Genomic DNA, 21,236 nt, shown 5'->3' with positions numbered 1-21,236 from the left:
TGTGGGGGCTGTGCTTTGGCAAAGTGGGTGGGGTTATATCCTTCCTGTTTGGCCCTGTCCGGGGGTGTCCTCGGATGGGGCCACAGTGTCTCCTGACCCCTCCTGTCTCAGCCTCCAGTATTTATGCTGCAGTAGTTTATGTGTCGGGGGGCTAGGGTCAGTTTATTATATCTGGAGTACTTCTCCTGTCCTATTCGGTGTCCTGTGTGAATTTAAGTGTGCGTTCTCTAATTCTCTCCTTCTCTCTTTCTTTCTCTCTCTCGGAGGACCTGAGCCATGCCCCAGGACAACCTGACATGATGACTCCTTGCTGTCCCCAGTCCAGCTGACCATGCTGCTGCTCCAGTTTCAACTGTTCTGCCTTATTATTATTCGACCATGCTGGTCATTTATGAACATTTGAACATCTTGGCCATGTTCTGTTATAATCTCCACCCGGCACAGCCAGAAGAGGACTGGCCACCCCACATAGCCTGGTTCCATTCTAGGTTTCTTCCTAGGTTTTGGCCTTTCTAGGGAGTTTTTCCTAGCCACCGTGCTTCTACACCTGCATTGCTTGCTGTTTGGGGTTTTAGGCTGGGTTTCTGTACAGCACTTTGAGATATCAGCTGATGTACGAAGGGATATATAAATACATTTGATTTGATTTGATTTTGTACTTTGAGCTTATTGCTTTGACTTGGGGGTCAACTAATGTTATTGCTGGTATGAAAGGTTTCAATGTCTTGTCTATTTTGTCTGCTTTCCTCCATTATAGCTTTAATTATCTGGAGCCTGGTGTTGTGGCCAAGGAGCTTTCATTCAAATGGAAGCAGTTTTCAGCTGCTGTGCAATTTTGACGTCCTTCCTCCCAGAGATGTGCAAATCATCACCCGGAATGGATACATCCCGGCAAACATATATTTTTAAGAAGATCAGGACTTTTGCAATGAAAGGGCCATGCACATTATATGCTGCTCCAAAGGGCAGGGCAGAAATATGCTCTCAGGCTAGATTCCTTTTGTTCATATCATAGCAGGACCTGAACCAAAATTACTCAATTGATCTTATGATACAGGCCTAGGTCTAGATATTGTTTTTACCTTTATGTGTTAAGTTTTTCACCATTGTAGGCTACTATTGAATTGTTTTTATTTATTTAACCTTTATTTTAACTAGGCTACCTTTACCAGTTGAAGTTAATAAAGCATTTTGTTGAAATCTTTTGTTTTTTAAGCACTACCTCACTGCTTTAGCACATGGCCACATTCACGTGTTCCAGTGTGAATTATTTAAGAGATGGGTGGGTCTAAGGCTTTAGAGGGTGTGAACGATGCTACATGGGCATAAAGAAAGTACAGCACTATAGATATACAATAACGGGTCATTTAATACTGTAAAAGGTTTGCCTAATGGGGTAACTTGGTGAGATAATGTTCAGAGAAAAAAATATTTTTTCTCCTAAATGGGATTATAAATGTATCAACTATTAAAGCATCATTACTTCATGTTTCCTCAAACTATAGTGTATGATATGCCATTTGAAGCTCTGAGACTGTACTCTTACACAATGTAAAAAAAAAAAACACAATTTCAAATTTTGAAACATAAGACTGAGAAGAGATGTGGTCACATACACTGAACAGAAATATAAATGCAATATGTAACAATTTCATTGATTTTATTGAGTTACAGTTCAATTGAATCAGTCAATTGAAATAAATATATTAGGCCCTAATCTATGGATTTCACATGACTGGGCAGGGACGCAGCCATTGGTGTGGGCCTGGGAGGGTATAGGCTCACCCACTTGGGAGCCAGACCCATCCACTGGCCACTCTCCCATAAAGCCCATACTGGTGAAGTGCTGTAGAAACTGTTGTCCTTCTGGCAGGTTCTCCCATTGCAGGCATGGAACTCTGCAGTTCTGTCAGAGTAGTCATTGAGTTCTTGGTCACCTCCCTGACCAAGGTCCTTGCCTGGTTGCTCAGTTTGGTCGGACGGCCAGCTCTGGGTAGTTCCATATTTTTTTTCAATTTCCCAGTGATGAAGACCACTGTGCTTTTAAAACTTTTTTACACCCATCCCCAGATATATGCCTCATCATAATTCTGTCTCTGAAATTTACGGACAGTTCCTTGGACTTCATTGTATCGTTTATGCTCTGACATGCACTGTTAACTGTGGGACCCTATATAGAAAGGTGTGTTTCTTTCTAAATCATGTCCAAACTGAGTTGGCCACAGGTGGACTTCAATCAAGTTGTAGTGACATCAAGGATGATCAAAGGAAATTGGATGCACCTGAGCTCAATGTGCAAGGTCATAGCAAAGGTGTAAAATAAATTGCAAACATTTCTAAAAACAGGATTTTATTGTGTGAAGAAAAAATATATTTGATCCATTTTGAATTCAGGCTGTAACAAAATGTTGAATAAGTTAAGGGGTTGTTGGGGAATAATCAGAATTGGTTGGTAACATAGGTAAGATGTTTTATATTCATGATATGCTTATGAGTTATTTCTCATAAGAATGTATTTTGTTGTACTATAGTGGTGGCCATTGGCAGTTATCTGTTCTCTGTCAGCACTAAGTTGCTTGGGCCGCAGAGAGGGGAGAGGTCAAGGTGTCATCATGTGTAAACATATCTTTTGCTCCCCTGTGTCTGTGTGCCAGTCACTCCCTACTTTTCCCATTGGGGAGAGGAGGATGGCAGTGTCTGAAATCATTCTATGCTCCCTCTTTTGTTGCCCCTATCTTAACCTAAATGTGCTAGCCAGGTATGTCTGTCCTCTCCGTGAGCTTGTCCGGGATTGGTTGTATTTAGAATTGGTTGTATCTAAATGACAATTTGATATATATCATAGGGTGGGGGTAATGTATTGGTACCATTTTGTACCAAGGACGAAATAAGAGCTTTGTTTAGGAGACCAAACTGAACGATAATTTATAGCCAACTCTGTCTGGCTAGGGGATACTCCTCTCTGAAGTAAAGTCTTTCTTTGTGTAAGTTCCTAAGACCTGTGGTTTGTCATGTCGTCTAGGGGGGGTAGATCTTTGCTATAAAGGATCCCATTTGCCATTATGTTGGGACTCTCAACTTTTCATTAGAGATACTGAACTGTTGAAAGGCAAAATGCTATTGCAAAAGCTTAATTATTATTAAAGGTGAAGATTAAGCATAACTCTGACTGGTGTGTGATTTGCTCCCTCATTGTTTGGTAATTAAGGACATTTCCACGACAGGGTATGAATACTTTCTGAAGGCACTGTATATTAGTCCTGGTCTATGGTCTTTTCTCCATATTTGGGGGATCCAAAAACCAGGGGAACATGAGATTTTCCTTGTCTAGGAAACATCTGACAGAAAGAATGGGTCAGCCAAACTTCCCATTCATTGAGAGCACCCCAGTGGGCAGAATGTCCACCCACCGGTCATAGACAATTAGAGCTTGGCTCTTGTCTGTCACACAGAGGGCCCAGGCCTGTGCAGAGGGGCAGGGTGGCATTCTCCAGACCCACCCAACCAGAACAACTGGGTCACAAGCTGAACTGGCACATTATTTATTTTACAACATCTTTTGATTATAGTCACACAAATGGGGAAGGATGGTCACTGCCTGATGCTTTCATAAATCCTTTCACTTGTCTTGTCTAAGTGACTGACTGACTCTACCCCTGAACATTTTATTTATTTATTTTGCTGGAGATAATGTTTATTTTTTGCTGTAGAAGATTTAATGCCCTCCCATCCACCCAATAACGTGGATGTCGTTATTTGTCTTCTCTGTACTCAGCAAATGTAATACAGGCACCAGGCAGAGCACTCTAATAAGATGCAAGGGATTAAATCAAATCATCATCACCATCAAAAACAGGCAGTAAATCTAAGCTGTGTGTGTGTGTGTGTGTGTGTGTGTATGTATGTGTGTGTATGTGTGTGTGTGTGTGTGTGTGTGTATGTGTGTGTGTGTGCGTGCGTGCGTGCGTGCATAATCTAATTTTATTTGTCCAGTACACAGTTTACAGCATGTATAAAAGGTGCAGTGACATGCTTACGTAGGTGTGTTATGGAAAAGAACACTGGATCCCTAAGGTCACACAATCCTGTTCCAACAACACTGATTGGATCTTTGGCATTTAATTAAATATTAGATGAAAAACAAATGTCCACATTTCTATTCTTACTTATTGGCTGCATGTTGTTCACAATAATATCAGGGAAAATAAATTTAATCAATGAAATAAAAACAAAAAAAGGTAGCCTGGCACTAGTCTTGTGATTTGTCTTTAGTTTTTCATGCTTTAATAATTAGTGTCCTAAAGGTCATGATGATCACACAAAGCAGCATCATGAATAGTGCAGTCTGTATAACCCACAACCATGCTGAAAACTCTGCTTTTGGAAGACTCAGCATTCTGAAACAAAGAAACAAGATTTGATCCCTTATTAGTTGAACTGCATTCTGCTCCTCCCAGATAAATCAGATCAGATACCTCATTGGTTGAAATACAGGAAGCAGAAGCACCGTTTCTCATGAAACCAACTAAAACCATTGTCTTTGATGAATTCATCTATATAACCTATAAATAACTTTAGGGTAGACGGAATCAGCAAACACATACCTGGCCTACCAAGGCAGGCATGAAAACATGAAATCATTATACATAGCCAAATATCACGGTGGGTAGCCCACTTGGAACTAAAACACATAGGCCTGGCCTACCAAGGCCGGCATGAAAATTTGAGGCTAAAACATAAATAAACAGTATTCAGGCTTTCTTGTGTTCTTCAAGTTTTACACACAAGGCATAGACGCCAAGGCTTGGTGTTGCATATAGGAGATTATTTTATCACAGTCCAACGAGTCACTGAGTTCCTTTTAAAAGGACAACAGGGCTAAATTGTTGAGACGTGCAGTCAGCATGCAAGATCTTTTGACATAGCCTGTATCAATGTTTTGATACAGAAGAGTCTCTCAACAGTACATGAAGGCATAGGAAAGGTGATGGCCTAGTAGTCTTTTGATGTTAGGGAAAATATCGGGGCTGCAGCTGTCCAAAACTTCAATAAGGGATGGGAATTCCTGACCTTGCCCTGGAACCTCTTAGTGTATTTTTCAACATTTCTAAAAAGTCAAGAGACAATGCAAACAACAAATCAAATTAATTTATTTCAATTTAAAAATGTTTTTTTTTAAGCCATCCTGGTAGGGTGGGCCAGTGTTCAATCTGACAGGGCCTCTGCCAGGCCTGGCTTCCCTCTGCATGCGTATATGATTTGCATATAACTTTGACATGTGTCATGCGCAGAGAGAACTAAAAACAAGCACGTTAGAAAGTTGCAGCGATGATTCTGCTCAGTACTTATGACCCATGAGGCCTAGACTATATAGTGATAAAGCCTACTAAAGTATAGTATTTGGCCAGTTTACCATATAGGCCTGATTGGTTGAGTGCTGCTTGAAGGTTCTGTCATCTCCACAGAGGAATTCTGGAGCTCTGTCAGTGAAACCATCGGATTCTTGGTCACCTCCCTGACCAAGACCCTTCTCCCCTGATTGCTCAGTTTGGCTGGGTGGCCAGCTCTAGGACGAGTCTTGGTTGTTCCAAACTTCTTCCATTTAAGAATGATGGAGGCCACTGTTTTCTTGGGGACCTTCAAAGCTGCAGACATTTTTTTGGTGTCCTTCCCCAGATCTGTGCCTTGATTTTACAATACAGTCTCGGAGCTCTAAGGACAATTCACTCGACCTCATGGCTTGGTTTTTCCTCTGACATGCACTGTCAACTGTGGGACCTAATATAGACAGGTGTGTGCCTTTAAAAATCATGTCCAATCAATTAAATTTACCACAGGGGGACTCCAATCATGTTGTAGAAACATCTCAAGGATGATCAATGGAAACAGGATGTACCTCAATTTCGAGTCACATAGCAAAGTTTTTTTAAATGTATTTTTTTTATACATTTGCAAAAATGTTTTTTTTTAAACATGTTCTCATTTTGTCATTGTGTGTAGATTGATAATGAAAAACATGTATTTAATCCATTTTAGAATAAGTCTGTAACCTGTGGAAAAAGGGAAGGGGTCTGAATACTTTCCGAATGCACTGTATATAGAAAGAACATTGCCAGCTACATTTCCTAATATTTTGCTTGAAGTTAATCTTGCATTTCAACTTACACAAGAAGAATAACTATCTCGTCTTCCTCTCTGCCATCAGTCAGAGCGGTGTCTGCTGATCAAATGCTTGTTCAAGAATGTGGGAATTTGATTGGTCTGACAAGAGCAAAACTTTTTCCTCAGAGTGGAGAAGTGCAACTGAGGTATAAAATGGGTCTGAAGCCGAGCAGAAATGACAATAAGAAGCATTTTAGATCTCAGTTTACAAAATGTAATAAGATATTTCTGTTTTACCTTTTCTGCGTGAAAAATACGAATTATGCGTTGAAGAGCCATTGAACACGGCAACTGGCACGTTTGTTTTTCTGTTTCTCATTAGAAAAATTGGATTTCAGTCTTGCAGGTGTTTTTCCTGACTGATTCCACCTTTGGTTAATAATGTTTGTCCCCAATGAGACAATGTAGCCTATTTCACTTTTTCCAAACCCGCAGAATGGAACATAGATAACTCAAGAAATCTGTAATTCATTTAGATATTTTTGCCAAGGATGTTTTAGTTGCACAATTTTACATCTATCTAAGGTGTTTGGTGAAGTATTTCTCAAGTAAAAAATATGCCCGGCGTGTAAAAAGTCGGAGCTGCAGAGCAGGTCTGTCGCACTGTCTATGCTATTAGATGAGAGCAATCGCCGCAGCTGTTCACCCCAGTAGGAAAATTGATAGTCAAATCAAAATTCAACCTTTATTTTAACCGTTGTGAAGCATATATGTTCCAAACTATGTTTTAGACGAGACTGACTTTATGACCAGAATTATCCTATTTACACATTGTAGTCAATTTTGAGACTACAATAACTGTTTCTGACTCATGTCGATGCCACGTAGGGCATTTTCAAAGGGATTCATTGCTTTTTAAAGGCAGTCACTCTTTAACGCAACCCATGCAGTAAGAAGGGGAACCCCTGTTCTGAATGCAGCAAACAGGAACATAAGATGCCTAGTGAGAGGTGAGGGGTCACCAGAAAGCACGGGGCACACATTCCGCTTCTACTCCGTCCTCAGGTGTTTGTGAGTGTGGTGTAGAAATGTGAGTCGTCAGCAAAAACGTGTTCAACCCTGTTTTGAATTCGTTAGGGTGTGGAGTGAATGGGTTCATGCTGTGATGAAAAGAACCTTCAGGGAATAGTCTGTACTATGGGCTTCCCAACACAGCACGTTTGAAACATGTGAAGAATATCCTCCACGTGGTTTAGGCATGTGAAAACAGCTGCAATGTTTCTAAAAGTCTACATAGAGCCTATATGGGTGAGTGTCAGATAGTATCATAATTTTTTATATAATGAGACACCATACCATAACTGCAAAAAAACATTCATTTGATTTTAAATCTCGCTGCACGGTTGAAGACACTGCATCTCAGTGCAAGAGGCGTCACTACAGTCCCTGGTTCGAATCGAGAATGCATCACATCCGACCGTGATTGGGAGTCCCATAGGGAAGCGCACAATTGGCCCAGCGTCGTCAAGGTTTGGCCGGGGTTGGCTGTCATTGTAAAAAATATATTTTTCTTTTTTAAAATTATTTTTAAATTTAACTTGGCAAGTCAGTTAAGAACAAAGTTAAATAAAGGTTAAATCTAAAAAAAATGTAAAGAGAACTTCACAGGAAGAAGAATAAGCCAGTGAGAGATGAAATGACAGCAGCTTCACTCCCTCCCATTCTCTCTCGTGGTGCTGTCTGATTGGCTTACCATGCGGTCAGTCTGTTGTTCTGCACCAATAGCATTGGTTATCCTCTCCAGCTCCCTCCGCTGTCCTCCCGGTACCGGGCTGTACTTTCTCAGCAAAGTCTCCTGCCAACACAGAAGAAAGACCCACAGCTAAGACACTGGATGTTTTCTGGCACATCATTTACACTATATACAGTGCCCCTTGACATTTTCCACATTTTGTTATGTTACAGCCTTATTCTAAAATCAATTAAATAGTTTTCCCCCTCATCAATCTACACACAATATCCCAAAAATGACAAAGCAAAAACAAGTTTAAAAAAATGTTTGCTATCTATTAAAAAGAATATACTGAAATTTCACATTTACAAACAGTTGAAGTCAGAAGTTTTTTTTATTTTTTTTTTACTTATTCAGTTTTACACACACACCGACAAGACAAGACAACACAACGCAATATAAATAATATACTCAACTAGAAAAAAATAAAAAAAATAAATACAAATAAAATAATAGCTTTAAAGATACCATACTTTAGACAAGTTAAACACACCAGGCAGAAGGCTACAAAGGTTAAAGGGCAATCTATAGTACAGGGACAGAGCAAACACCTCACCATTGTTCCTGTAAACAGTCAAGGGATAAGGGTGGAGAAATGCAACCACTCACAGACAGTCATGGCCACAGACCGTGAAGTCGGACGTTTACATAAACCTCAGACAAATACATTTAAACTCAGTTTTTCACAATTCCTGACATTCAATCCTAGTAACAATTCCCTGTTTTAGGTCGGTTAGGATCAACACTTTATTTTAAGAATGTGAAATGTCAGAATAATAGTAGAGAGAATTATTTATTTCAGCTTTTATTTCTTTCATTGTCATTGTCCATTTGGAAGACCCATTTGAGACCGAGTTTTAACTTCCTGACTGATGTCTTGAGATGTTGCTTCACTATATCCACATAATTGTCCTATTTCATGATGCCATTAATTGTGTGAAGTGCACCAGTTCCTACTGCAGCAAAGCAACATGATGCTGCCATCCCCATGATTTTGCCACTGGGATTGATTTGCACTTTTTGCACCAAAGTACGTTCATCTCAAGGAGACAGAACGTGTCTCCTTCCTGAGTGGTATGATGGCTGCCTGGTCCCATGGTGTTTATACTTGCGTACTACTGTTTGTACAGATGAACGTGGTACCTTCAGTCGTTTGGAAATTGCTTCCAAGGATGAAGCAGACTTGTGGAGGTCTACAATTTTTGTAGGTCTTGGCTGGTAGCTTAGATTTTCCCATGATGTCAAGCAAAGAGGCACAGAGTTAGAAGGTAGGCCTTGAAGTACATCCACAGGAACAACTCCAATTGACTCAAATGATGTCAGTTAGCCTATCAGAAGATTGTAAAAGCAATGACATCATTTTCTGGAATTGTCCAAGCTGTTTAAAGGCACAGTCAATTTAGTGTATGTAAACTTCTGACACAGTGAATTGTAAGTGAAATAATTTGTCTGTAAACAATTGTTGGAAAAATGACTTGTGTCAGAAGTCATGCACAAAGTAGATGTCCTAACCGACTTGCCAAAACTATAGTTTGTTAACAAGAAATTTGTGGAGTTGTTGAAAAATGAGTTTTAATGACTCCAACATAAGTGTATGTAAACTTCCGACTTCAACTGCAGACCCTTTACTCAGTACTTTGTTGAAGCACATTTGGCAGTGATTACAGCCTTGATTCTTGTTTGGTATGATGTTACAAGCTTGGCACACCTATATTTGGGGAGTTTCTCCCATTCTTCTCTACAGATTCTCTCAAGCTCTGTCAGGTTGGATGGGGAGTGTAGCTGCACGGCTATTTTCAGGTCTCCCCAGAGATGTTAGATTGGGTTCAAGTCCGAGCTCTGGCTGGGCCACTCAAGGACATTCAGAAACTTGTCCTGAAGTCACTCCTGAATTGTTTCGGCTGTGTGCTTAGGGTCGTTGTCCTGTTCAAAGGTGAGCCTTCGCCCCCAGTCTGAGGTCCTGAGCACTCTGGGGTTGGTTTTCATCAAGGATATCACTGTACTTTGCTCCGTTCATCTTTCCCTCGATCCTGACTCAGTCTTGTTTTCATCATACCAGAGAATCTTGTTTCTCATGGTCTGAGACTTTAGGTGCCTTTTGGCAAACTCCAAGCGGGCTATCATGTGCCTTTTACTGAAGAGTGGCTTCCTTCTGGCCCCTCTACCATAAAGGCCTGATTGGTGAAGTGCTGCAGAGATGGTTGTCCTTCTGGAAGGTTCTCCCATCTTCACAGAGGAACTCTGGAGCTCTGTCAGAGAGACCAGCAGGGTTCTTGGTCACGTCCTTGACCAAGGCCCCTCTCCCCCGATTGCTCAGTTTAGCCAGGAGGCCAGCTCTAAGGAAGAATCTTGGTGGTTCCAAACTTCTTCCATTTAAGAATGTATTCTTGGAACCTCCAACGCTGCAGAAATATTTTCTTACCCTTCCCCAGATCTGTGCCACGACACAATCCTTTCTCAGAGCTCTACGTACAATTCCTTCATGGCTTGGTTTTTGCTTTGACATGCACTGTCAACTGTCGGACCTTATGTAGACAGGTGTGTACCTTTCAAAATCATATCCAATCAACTGAATTTACCAGAGGTGGACTCCCATCAAGTTGTATAAACATCTCAAAGATGATCAATGTAAACAGGATGCACCTGAGCTCATCTTCAAGTCTCATAGCAAATGGTCTGAATACTTGTGTAAATAAGGTATCTGGTTTAAAGTTTTAATAAATGTGCAAAAATGTCTAAGAATCTGTTTTTGTTTTGTCATTATGGGGTATTGGGTGTAGATTGAAGAGGATTTGTAAAAATCTATTTTAGAATAAGGCTGTTAGGTAACAAAATGTGGAAAAAGTCAAGGTGCCTGAATACTTTCCCGAAGGCACTCTATACAAAAGGTAGTGGACATTAGGGGATTCGGCTATTTCAGCCACCCCAATTGCTGACAGGTGTATAAAATCGAGCACACCGCCATGCAATCTCTTTAGACAAACAGTATCAGTAGAATGGCCTTACTGAAGAGCTCAGTTACGTTCAACTTGGCACTGTCATAGAATGCCACCTTTCCAACCAGTCAGTTCATTAAACTTCCGCCCTGCTAGAGCTGCCCTGGTTAAACTGTAAGTGCTGTTATTTTAAAGTGAAAACATCTTGGAGCAACAATGGCTCAGCAGCAAAGTAGTAGGCCACACAAGCTCACAGAAAGGGACCACCATGTGCTGAAGCATGTAAAAATTGCCTGTCCTTGGTTACAACACTCACTACAGAGTTCCAAACTGCGTCTGGAAGCAACGATCAGCACCAGAACTGTTCGTTGGGAACTTCATGAAATGGGTTTCCATGGACGAGCAGCCGCAAACAAGCCTATGATCACCATGCGCAATGCTAAGCATTGGCTGGAGTAGTGTAAAGCTCGCCTCCATTGGACTGTTGAGCAGTGGAAGCGCGTTCTCTGGAGTGATGAACCACACTATAACATCTCGCAGTCCAACGGACAAATCTGGGATTGGTGGATGCCAGGAGAACTCTACCTGCCCCCGATGCATAGTGCCAATTGTAAAGTTTGGTGGAGGAGGAATAATGGTATAGGGCTGTTTGTCTTGGTTCAGGCTAGGCACCTTAGTTTCAGTGAAGGGAAATCTTCATAATACAGGATACAATGACATTCTAGACAATTCTGTGCTTCCAATTTTGTGTCAACAGTTTGGGGAAGTTCCTTTTCTGTTTCAGCATGACAATGCCCCCATGCACAAAGCGTGAGATTCATACATAAATGGATTGTTGAGATCAATGTGGAAGAACTTGACTGGCCTGCACAGAGCCCTGACCTAAACCTCGTCGAACACCTTTGAGATGAATTGGAACGCCGACTGCAAGCCAGGACTAATCGCCCAACATCAGTACCCAACATCACTAATACTCGCAGCTGAATTGAAGCAAGTTCCCATAGCAATGTTCCAACATCTAGTGGAAATCCTTCCCAGAAGACTGGAGGCTGTTTGAGCAGCAAAGGGGGGACCAACTCCAAATTAATGCCCATGATTTTGGAATTAGATGTTTGATGAGCAGGTGTGCGTGCACATACTTTTGGTTAAGTATTTTTTTTCACCTGTTTCATCTAGCCAGTCTCGCAAAGTCGTGGGGGACAGGCAGTATCCAGGTTTTCATACAGTCATACCGTTTCTGTACCATACCGGGGTATACAATATTACCGGAAGTGGACAGACGTGCATGCTACAACCTACTTCAGTCTGCTTTCCAACAGACAATGGGAGATGAATTCACGTTTCAGCAGGACAATAACCTAAAACACAAGTTCAAATCAACACAAATCTAATGCCTACTTAAATAAAGGTTAAATAAATAATAAATAATTAATAAAATACACTGGAGTTGTTTACCAGGGAAGACAGTGATTGAGGGAGAGTTAAAGTGTTGACTTAAACCTGCTTGGAAATCTATGGCAAGACCTGAAATTGATTGTCTAGCAATGTTCAACAACCAATTTGACAGAGCTTGAAGAATCTTTAAAATAATAAATGGGCAAATATTGTACAATCCAGGTTTTTATTTTATTTATTTAACTAGGCAAGCCAGTTAAGAAGAAATTCTTATTTTACAATGATGGCCGAACCCGGCCAAAACCTCCCCTAACCCAGACCAAGCTGGGCTAATTGTGCTTCGCCCTATGGGACTGCCGATCTTCGGACAGTTGTGATACAGCCCAGGATACCAAACCAGTTGTGATACCAAACCAGCTACCAAACCAGCGTCTGTAGTAACCGCTTCTAGCACTGAGATGCAGTGCCTTAGTTCGCTGTGCCACACTGGAGCCTAGAGACTTACCCAGAAAGAAAGGTTATTCTAACATGTATTGACTTGGGTGTGAATGCTTATGTAAATACGATGTAATTATTTAATTTTTAATACATTATGGGATATTGTGTGTAGATGGGTGAGAAAAAATATGTCATCCATTTGAAATTCTGGCTGTAACAACAAAATGTGGACTGAGTCGAGGGGTATGAATACTTTCTGAAGGCACGGCACTTGTGGAAAACACTGCACACACTCCATTACCGGACGTGTAAACTAGTGCGCGGTACCATGCAGTGAAACACTGCATCCCATTCATTTTCAATGGAAGGAAAGCAGTGAGAGGCAGCGTGGGCGGGGGACCTTTGGGCGGCACAAAAGTGGCGTGGGAGGCGGTGAAAAAGTTCAGCATTTTCTAACTACGTGAATCACCAGCGGCAAACACTGGGTGATGACCAATCAAATTGAGTGGTTCCCATTACCCAAGGCTGGAGACGTTCTTCAGCAACGATGGCTGACAAAAATTCTAGGATGGAGGCAAATTTGAGTCATTAGAATGTCATAACTAATCATGCAAAAAATGTACAGTTGAGAAGAATATGTTAGGTAAATTTAGAGACAAACGATTATGCATATTTTTTTGACATGATGTTCATTTACGTACATTGCTATTTAGTAAGCTAGCTGACTAAATAATATTAGCCAGCTAGCTTTATGGGCATTGTGACATGAGTATGGAATTGTAATTATGGTTGTTTAATGTTTTAGGGACTCCTGAAACAACCAGCAAACCAGGCTGTGGTCTTGTGAAACAGTGAATGTAAAGAATCTCGCTAGCTAAAGCATATACTGCACATTGAACATACAATTTCGTAAGCTTGCCTTGCTGATATTTGCCATGAAGGGCCGCTGAAGTAACGTAGCTAGCTAACCATTTTCTTGCTTATTGCTTAAATACATGTATGCCTATGGATGTTTACTTAGCTATGTAGCCGATCTGTGTACGGACCCTAAACCATTTGGTATCAATATTAGTTCAGAACCTAGCTAAAGAACACCAGCTATAATATCTAGTTGTATCAACTTCAAAACAGTCTGAATGACATTAATGAAGACTATGAATTGAGTAGAATATAACTTGAGACAAGGATGCAAATCGTATATACGTGTAGTTATTTCCAAGCATGAGATCTACACATTGGAGCATGTTCATTGAATATATTCACTTGTCATGTACTCCACAGTTGCAAATAAAGGTGAGACATTTTTCAGTCATATCCAATACCAGGAGTATCAAACTCAAGTCTTTGAATGATGTTTTGACTGCAGGCACAGTACTAGTCAGAAGTTTGGACACATCTACTCATTCAAGGCTTTTTCTTTATTTTTTATTTTTTTCTAAATTGTAGAATAATAGTGAACAAAACTATGAAATAACACATATGGAATCATGTAAACTCAGCAACAACGAAAAAGAAACGTCCCTTTTTAAGGACCCTGTCTTTCAAAGATAATTCATAAAAATCCAAATAACTTCACAGATCTTCATTGTAAAGGGTTTAAACATGTTTCCCATGCTTGTTCAATGAACCATAAACATGATGAACATGCACCTGTGGAACGGTCGTTAAGACACTAACAGCTTACAGACGGTAGGCAATTAAGGTCACAGTTACGAAAACTTAGGACACGAAAGAGGCCTTTCTACGGACTCTGAAAAAAACTAAAAGAAAGATGCCCGGGGTCCCTCATCTGCGTGAACGTGCCTTAGGCATGCTGCAAGGAGGCATGAGGACTGCAGATGTGGCCAGGGCAATAAATTGCAATATCTGTACTGTGAAATGCTTAAGACAGAGCTACACGGAGACAGGGAGGACAGCTGATCATCCTCGCAGTGGCAGACCACGTGCAACAACACCTGCACAGGATTAGTGCATCCAAACATCACACCTGCGGGACAGATACAGGATGGCAACAACAACTGCCCGAGTTACACCAGGAATGCACAATCCCTCCATCAGTGTTCAGGCTGTCCCCAATAGGCTGTGAGAGGCTGGACTGAGGGTTTGTAGGCCTGTTGTAAGGTAGGTCCTCACCAGACATCACCGGCAACAATGTCGCCTATGGGCACAAACCCACCGTCGTTGGACCAGACAGGACTGGCAAAAAGTGCTCTTCACTGACAAGTCGCGGTTTTGTCTTACATGGGGGGATGGTCAGATTCACATTTATCGTTGAAGGAACGAGCGTTACACCGAGGCCTGTACTCTGGAGCGGGATTGATATGGAGGGTCTGTCATGGTCTGGGGCGGTGTGTCACAGCATCATCGGACTGAGCTTGTTGTCATTGCAGGCAATCTCAACGCCGTGCGTTACAGGGAAGACATCCTCCTCCCTCATGTGGTACACTTCTTGCAGGCTCATCCTGACATGACCCTCCAGCATGACAATGCCACCAGCCAAACTTCTCGTTCTATGCGTGATTTCCTGCAAGACGGGAATGTCAGTGTTCTGCCATGGCCAGCGAAGAGCCCGGATCTCAATCCCATTGAGCACGTCTGGGACCTGTTGGGAACTGACAGGTGCCTTGGTGGAAGAGTGTGGTAACATCTCACAGCAAGAACTTGCAAATCTGGTGCAGTCCATGAGGAGGAGATACACTGCAGTACTTAATGCAGCTGGTGGCCACACCAGATACTGACTGTTACTTTTGATTTTGACCACCCCCCTTTGTTCAGGGACACATTATTCCATTTCTGTTAGTCACATGTCTGTGGAACTTGTTCAGTTTATGTCTCGGTTGTTGAATATTGTTATGCTCATACAAATATTTACACGTTAAGTTTGCTGAAAATAAATGCAGTTGACAGAGGTCGTTGAGTTTAGTAACCAAAAAAGTGTTAAAACAAATCAAAATATATATTTTTTTGAGATTATTCAAAGTAGCCACCCTTTGCCTTGACAGCTTTGCACACTCTTGGAATTATTTCATCCAGCTTCATGAGGTAGTCACTTGGAATGCATTTCAATTAACAGGTGTGCCTTGTTAAAAGTTAATTTGTGGAATTGCATTCTCTCAACCAGCTTCACATGGAATGCTTTAACACCAGTCTTGAAGGGGTTCACACATGCTGAGCACTTGTTGGCTGCTTTTCCTCCCCTCTACGGTCCAACTCATCCCTAACCATCTCAATTGGGTTGAGGTCGAGTGATTGTGGAGGCCAGGTCATTGTCCTGTTGAAAAACAAATGATAGTCCCACGGCCTTGTCTTAGGGTAGTAGGTTGGTGGTTGAAGATATCCCTCTCGTGGTGTGGGGGCTGTGCTTTGGCAAAGTGGGTGGGGTTATATCCTGCTGTTTGGCCTCGTCCGGGGGTATCGTCGGACAGGGCCACAGTGTCTCCCAACCCCTCCATCTGAGCCTTCATCCAGCTTCATGGTGTAGTCACCTGGAATGCATTTCAATTAACAGGTGTGCCTTGTTAAAAGTTAATTTGTGGAATTGCATTCTCTCAACCAGCTTCACTTATGCTGCAATAGTTCATGTGTCAGGGGGCTTGGGTCAGTCTGTTATATCTGGAGTAATTCTCCTGTCTCATCCGGTGTCCTGTGTGAATTTAAGTACAATGCTCAAAAAATTAAAGGGAACACTTAAACAACACAATGTAACTCCAAGTCAATCACACTTCTGTGAAATCAAACTGTCCACTTAGGAAGCAACACTGATTGACAATAAATGTCACATGCTGTTGTGCAAATGGAATAGACAACAGGTGGAAATTATAGGCAATTAGCAAGACACCCCCAATAAAGGAGTGGTTCTGCAGGTGGCGACCACAGTCCACTTCTCAGATCCTATGCTTCCTGGCTGATGTTTTGGTCACTTTTGAATGCTGGCGGTGCTTTCAGTCTAGTGGTAGCATGAGACGGAGTCTACAACCCACACAAGTGGCTCAGGTAGTGCAGCTCATCCAGGATGGTACATCAATGCGAGCTGTGGCAAGAAGGTTTGCTGTGTCTGTCAGTGTAGTGTCCAGAGCATGGAGGCGCTACCAGGAGACAGGCCAGCACATCAGGAGACGTGGAGGAGACCGTAGGAGGGCAACAACCCAGCAGCAGGACCCCTACCTCCGCCTTTGTGCAAGGAGGAGCAGGAGGAGCACTGCCAGAGCCCTGCAAAATTACATCCAGCAGGCCACAAATTTGCATGTGTCTGCTCAAACGGTCAGAAACAGACTCCATGAGGGTGGTATGAGGGCCCAACATCCACAGGTGGGGGTTGTGCTTACAGCCCAACACTGTGCAGGACGTTTGGCATTTGCCAGAGAACACCAAGATTGGCAAATTCGCCACTGGCGCCCTGTGCTCTTCACAGATGAAAGCAGGTTCACACTGAGCACATGTGACAGACGTGACAGTCTGGAGACGCCGTGGAGAACGTTCTGCTGCCTGCAAGATCCTTCTGCATGACCGGTTTGGCGGTGGGTCAGTCATGGTGTGGGGTGGCATTTCTTTGGGGGGCCGCACAGCCCTCCATGTGCTCGCCAGAGGTAGCCTGACTGCCATTAGGTACCGAGATGAGATCCTCAGACCCCTTGTGAGACCATATGCTGGTGCGGTTGGCCCTGGGTTCCTCCTAATGCAAGACCTCATGTGGCTGGAGTGTGTCAGCAGTTCCTGCAAGAGGAAGGCATTGATGCTTTGGACTGGCCCGCCCGTTCCCCAGACCTGAATCCAATTGGGCACATCTGGGACATCATGTCTCGCTCCATCCACCAACGCCACTTTGCACCACAGACTGTCCAGGAGTTGGCGGATGCTTTAGTCCAGGTCTGGGAGGAGATCCTTCAGGAGACCATCCGCCACCTCATCAGGAGCATGCCCAGGCATTGTAGGGAGGTCATACAGGCACGTGGAGGCCACACACACTACTGAGCCTCATTTTGACTTGTTTTAAAGACATTACATCAAAGTTGGGTCAGCCTGTAGTGTGGTTTTCCACTTTCATTTTGAGTGTGACTCCAAATCCAGACCTCCATGGGTTGATAAATTTGATTTCCATTGATAATTTTTGTGTGATTTTGTTGTCAGCATATTCAACTATGTAAAGACAAAAGTATTTAATAAGAATATTTCATTCATTCAGATCTAGGATGTGTTATTTTAGTGTTCCCTTTATTTTTTTGAGCAGTGTATATTCTCTCTCTCTCCCTCTGAGGACCTGAGCCCTAGGACCATGCCTCAGGACTACCTGGCCTGATGACTCCTTTCTGTCCCCAGTCCACCTAGTCATGCTGCTGCTCCAGTTTCAACTATTCTGCCTGCAGCTATGGAACCCTGACCTGTTCACCGAACGTGCTACCTTGTCCCGGACCTGCAGTTTTGGACTCTACCATACCTGCTGTCTCTAACTCTTAATGATCGGCTATGAAAAGCCAACTGACATTTACTCCTGAGGTACTGACCTGTTGCACCCTCTACAACCACTGTGATTATTATTATCTGACCCTGTTGGTCATCTATGAATGTTTGAACATCTTGGCCATGTACTGTTATAATCTCCACCCGGCACAGCCAGAAGAGGACTGGCCACACCTCAGAGCCTGGTTCTGCTCTAGGTTTCTTCCTAGGTTCTGGCCTTTCTACAGTTTTTCCTAACCACTGTGCTTCTTCATCTGCATTGCTTGCTGTTTAGGGTACTTTTCTTCAGCTGATGTAAAAAAAAAGGGCTTTATAAATCAATTTGATTGATTGGCTAAGCCCAAACCACATGGGATGGCATATTGCTGCAGAATGCTGTAGTAGCCATACTGGTTAAGTGTGCCTTGAATTCTAAATAAATGTCACCTACAAAGCACCCCCACACCACCTCCTCCATGCTTCACAGTAGGAACCACATGCCTCCGCATCAGTTCACATATTCATCCATCAGTTCACATATTCTGCATCTCACAAAGACACGGCGGTTGGAACCAAAAATTTCCAATTTGGACTCATCAGACCAAAGGACAGATTTCCACTGGTCTAATGTCCATTGCTCATGTTCTTGGCCCAAGCAAGTCTCTTATTGGTGTCCTTTAGTAGTGGTTTCTTTGCAGCAATTCGACCATGAAGACCTGATTCACACAGTCTCCTCTGAACAGTTGATGTTGAGATGTGTCTGTTACCTGAACTCTGAAGCATTTATTTGGGCTCTCAATCTGAGGTGCAGATTAAAACTTATTCTCTGCAGCAGAGGTAACTATTGGTCTTCCTTTCCTGTGGCGGTCCTCATGAGCCAGTTTCATCATAGCGCTTGATGGTTTTGCGACTGCAGTTGAAGAAACTTTCAAAGTTTTTGACATTTTAATTGACTGACCTTCATGTCTAAAAGTAATGGACTGTCATTTCCCTTTGCTTATTTGAGCTGTTCCTGCCATAATATGGACTTGGTCTTTTACCAAATAGGGCTATATTCTGTATACCACACCTACCCTGTCACTTTTTTGGCTACGACATGATTCCATGTGTCTTATTTCATAGTTTTGATGTCTTCACTATTATTCTACAATGTAGAAAATAGTCCAAATAAAAACAAATCCTTGAATGATTAGGTGTGTCCAGACTTTTGACGGGTACTGTATGTATTACAATTATTAACTTCAACAGTGCATACCAATCCTGGTCCTGGGACAATAAAGACATTGTAATTATGCAATAGAATAGAAAAATGATTTAACTAGCTAAAGGCAGATTTCTAATTCATAAACAGTACACTACACTTCCTATGCATCATGTAAATACTCTAAAACCGTTTCATCTCAATATATAATTTCTTTCATCTGCACTGATCTGAGGACACAGGATAGGTGTAGTATTTCATCAAATGAGAAACTTAATTTCAACATGTAGAGAATGTGAAACGCTTTATTGAACATGTTCATTATCCAAGTGTTATAAATACATGCATTATAAATATTATAATTGTAATATTATAAATACAAGTTCAATCTCTACTTCAATGCACATCTGGTATGCTAATGCAAAAACAGAGGAAGAAAAGAGGTGGGGTGGGGCGAGGGGTATCTCGAGTGTAAGAGAGTGTAAAAGACAGAAAGGTAAAGAGGTAAGAACAGAGGAGCAGGGATGACAGCGTATGATTATTGAATTACAGTGCTACTAAACGTATTGTCGCAGTTCATCACAATTACACAATAGTGTATCTAGCTGTGTCTCCTAACCAGCCTTTTGTGCACCCAGTTGGTCCGAAGGTTATCTTAAGAGCGAGTGAGTTCGTGATGACGAGACTGGGGGTTGGCATCCTCTCTCACATCAAAACATACCTGCAGACGAGAGACAATACATTTAAAAAAACGCAAGGCTTAATCATGCTTACACTGTCAGTAATCTTAATCATCAGGGCGTGAAATGCAAAACTGACCTTGGATCATTAACTCTGGACCTTCTACATCTTTATCTGTATTTCAATGGAAAGCATCTCTTTAATAATACTTCCTATTGACCCGACCAAGAGACCTCTCACCTCTGATCATGATGTGCCCTCTATGTAGCCAGTTCAGATGAGGGAGGAGTTCACAGACACAGCTGATATAACCTAAAGGATTTAGGGAGATGGGTAGAGGGATAAAGTGAAGGAGAGAGACTTATTGTGAAAATCAGGTAGTTAAAGACCGTGTTCAACAGGAATCAGGCCTTACCTGGTGTCAACACTAAGTGGCTGAAGAGTACTTTGCACTGAAAATCATGCACAGACACATTAGGACAAACAATATAGCGTAGTTATAGTAATAATGAAATGTCTTACTATTCTCCATGGTTGGTCCTATTGCCTATTCCTTGAAGGTGGAAGGAGCCACAGTTATACAACTGAGCCTGCTTCGTACACAACACAATCCATCAATCAGACTGATACACAAGTGTGTAGGTGTGGGTTATTTGGTGTCTAATTGTTCCAAAAAAAAATCAATTTGGCTCTTAAAAGAGCTTGTTTTGTTTTTGTACAGACGGCACCCTCACCTGAGAAGTAGAAATCAAAGGGAGAGAAACTGGGAATTAAATAACTGCAGGTGACAGCTCAGTAAAGGAAAGAATACTCTTATTGCAATGTGGATGGCTCTTAAAATAGCCCTTGGTTGTGCATAGTGTAGTATGGTGTTGCCAGGGAACAGCACCCTCTTCGAAGTAGGTGGTGAAGATCTCCCAAACACGGATTGCTGAGTTGTTGGCCCCCATCCTTGAAACATTCTACAGAGCAGCACACCTCTCCTCTGTCATACAGAGGGGAACTGCAAATCCCCTCCTGATCCTCGTGTCCAACCTCATGAAGTTATGCAGGACACAGGTAGCCTTCACAGGTGCACAGGTGCCTGAATTCCCCTCGGAGGCAGTCCAAGATGGCCCTGGTCTCCAAACCTTGCAGTGCCCTACATGGTAACTGTAGGCAATCGTTTTGAATGAATCTCCAGTTGCAAGGTATCTGTAGGAATACGGAATGTCATTATTAGACTTTTACGTCACCAGGTCATTGTGGATTACTG

The 21,236-nt window shown here is 42.2% G+C and overlaps 1 protein-coding gene across 6 annotated transcripts in view; it reads right to left on the bottom strand.

Annotated features, from left to right (window-relative positions):
• The window catches only part of LOC135548753 (myotubularin-related protein 4-like), a 158,950-nt gene that overhangs the window by 118,896 nt on the left and 18,818 nt on the right, over positions 1-21,236 (bottom strand). For 3 of the 6 annotated variants that reach the window (XR_010456881.1, XR_010456880.1, XR_010456882.1), the window contains 2 exons: positions 20,222-21,175; positions 19,586-20,021 (listed from right to left, as the gene is read on the bottom strand). Coding sequence is in view for 1 of the 6 variants with exons in the window: in XM_064978654.1 (XP_064834726.1) it covers positions 7,856-7,957 (102 nt within the window). In the remaining 5 variants the exon portion in view is untranslated. Of the gene's footprint in view, positions 1-7,855; positions 7,958-19,585; positions 20,022-20,221; positions 21,176-21,236 lie in introns of those variants that run through there. The other 3 variants (XR_010456883.1, XR_010456884.1, XM_064978654.1) reach the window with 3 other exon arrangements.

Source organism: Oncorhynchus masou, chromosome 11 (genome assembly GCF_036934945.1).
Source record: "Oncorhynchus masou masou isolate Uvic2021 chromosome 11, UVic_Omas_1.1, whole genome shotgun sequence".
Taxonomy (NCBI): Eukaryota; Metazoa; Chordata; class Actinopteri; order Salmoniformes; family Salmonidae; genus Oncorhynchus; species Oncorhynchus masou.
This window is presented reverse-complemented; position numbering and strand designations above follow the sequence as displayed.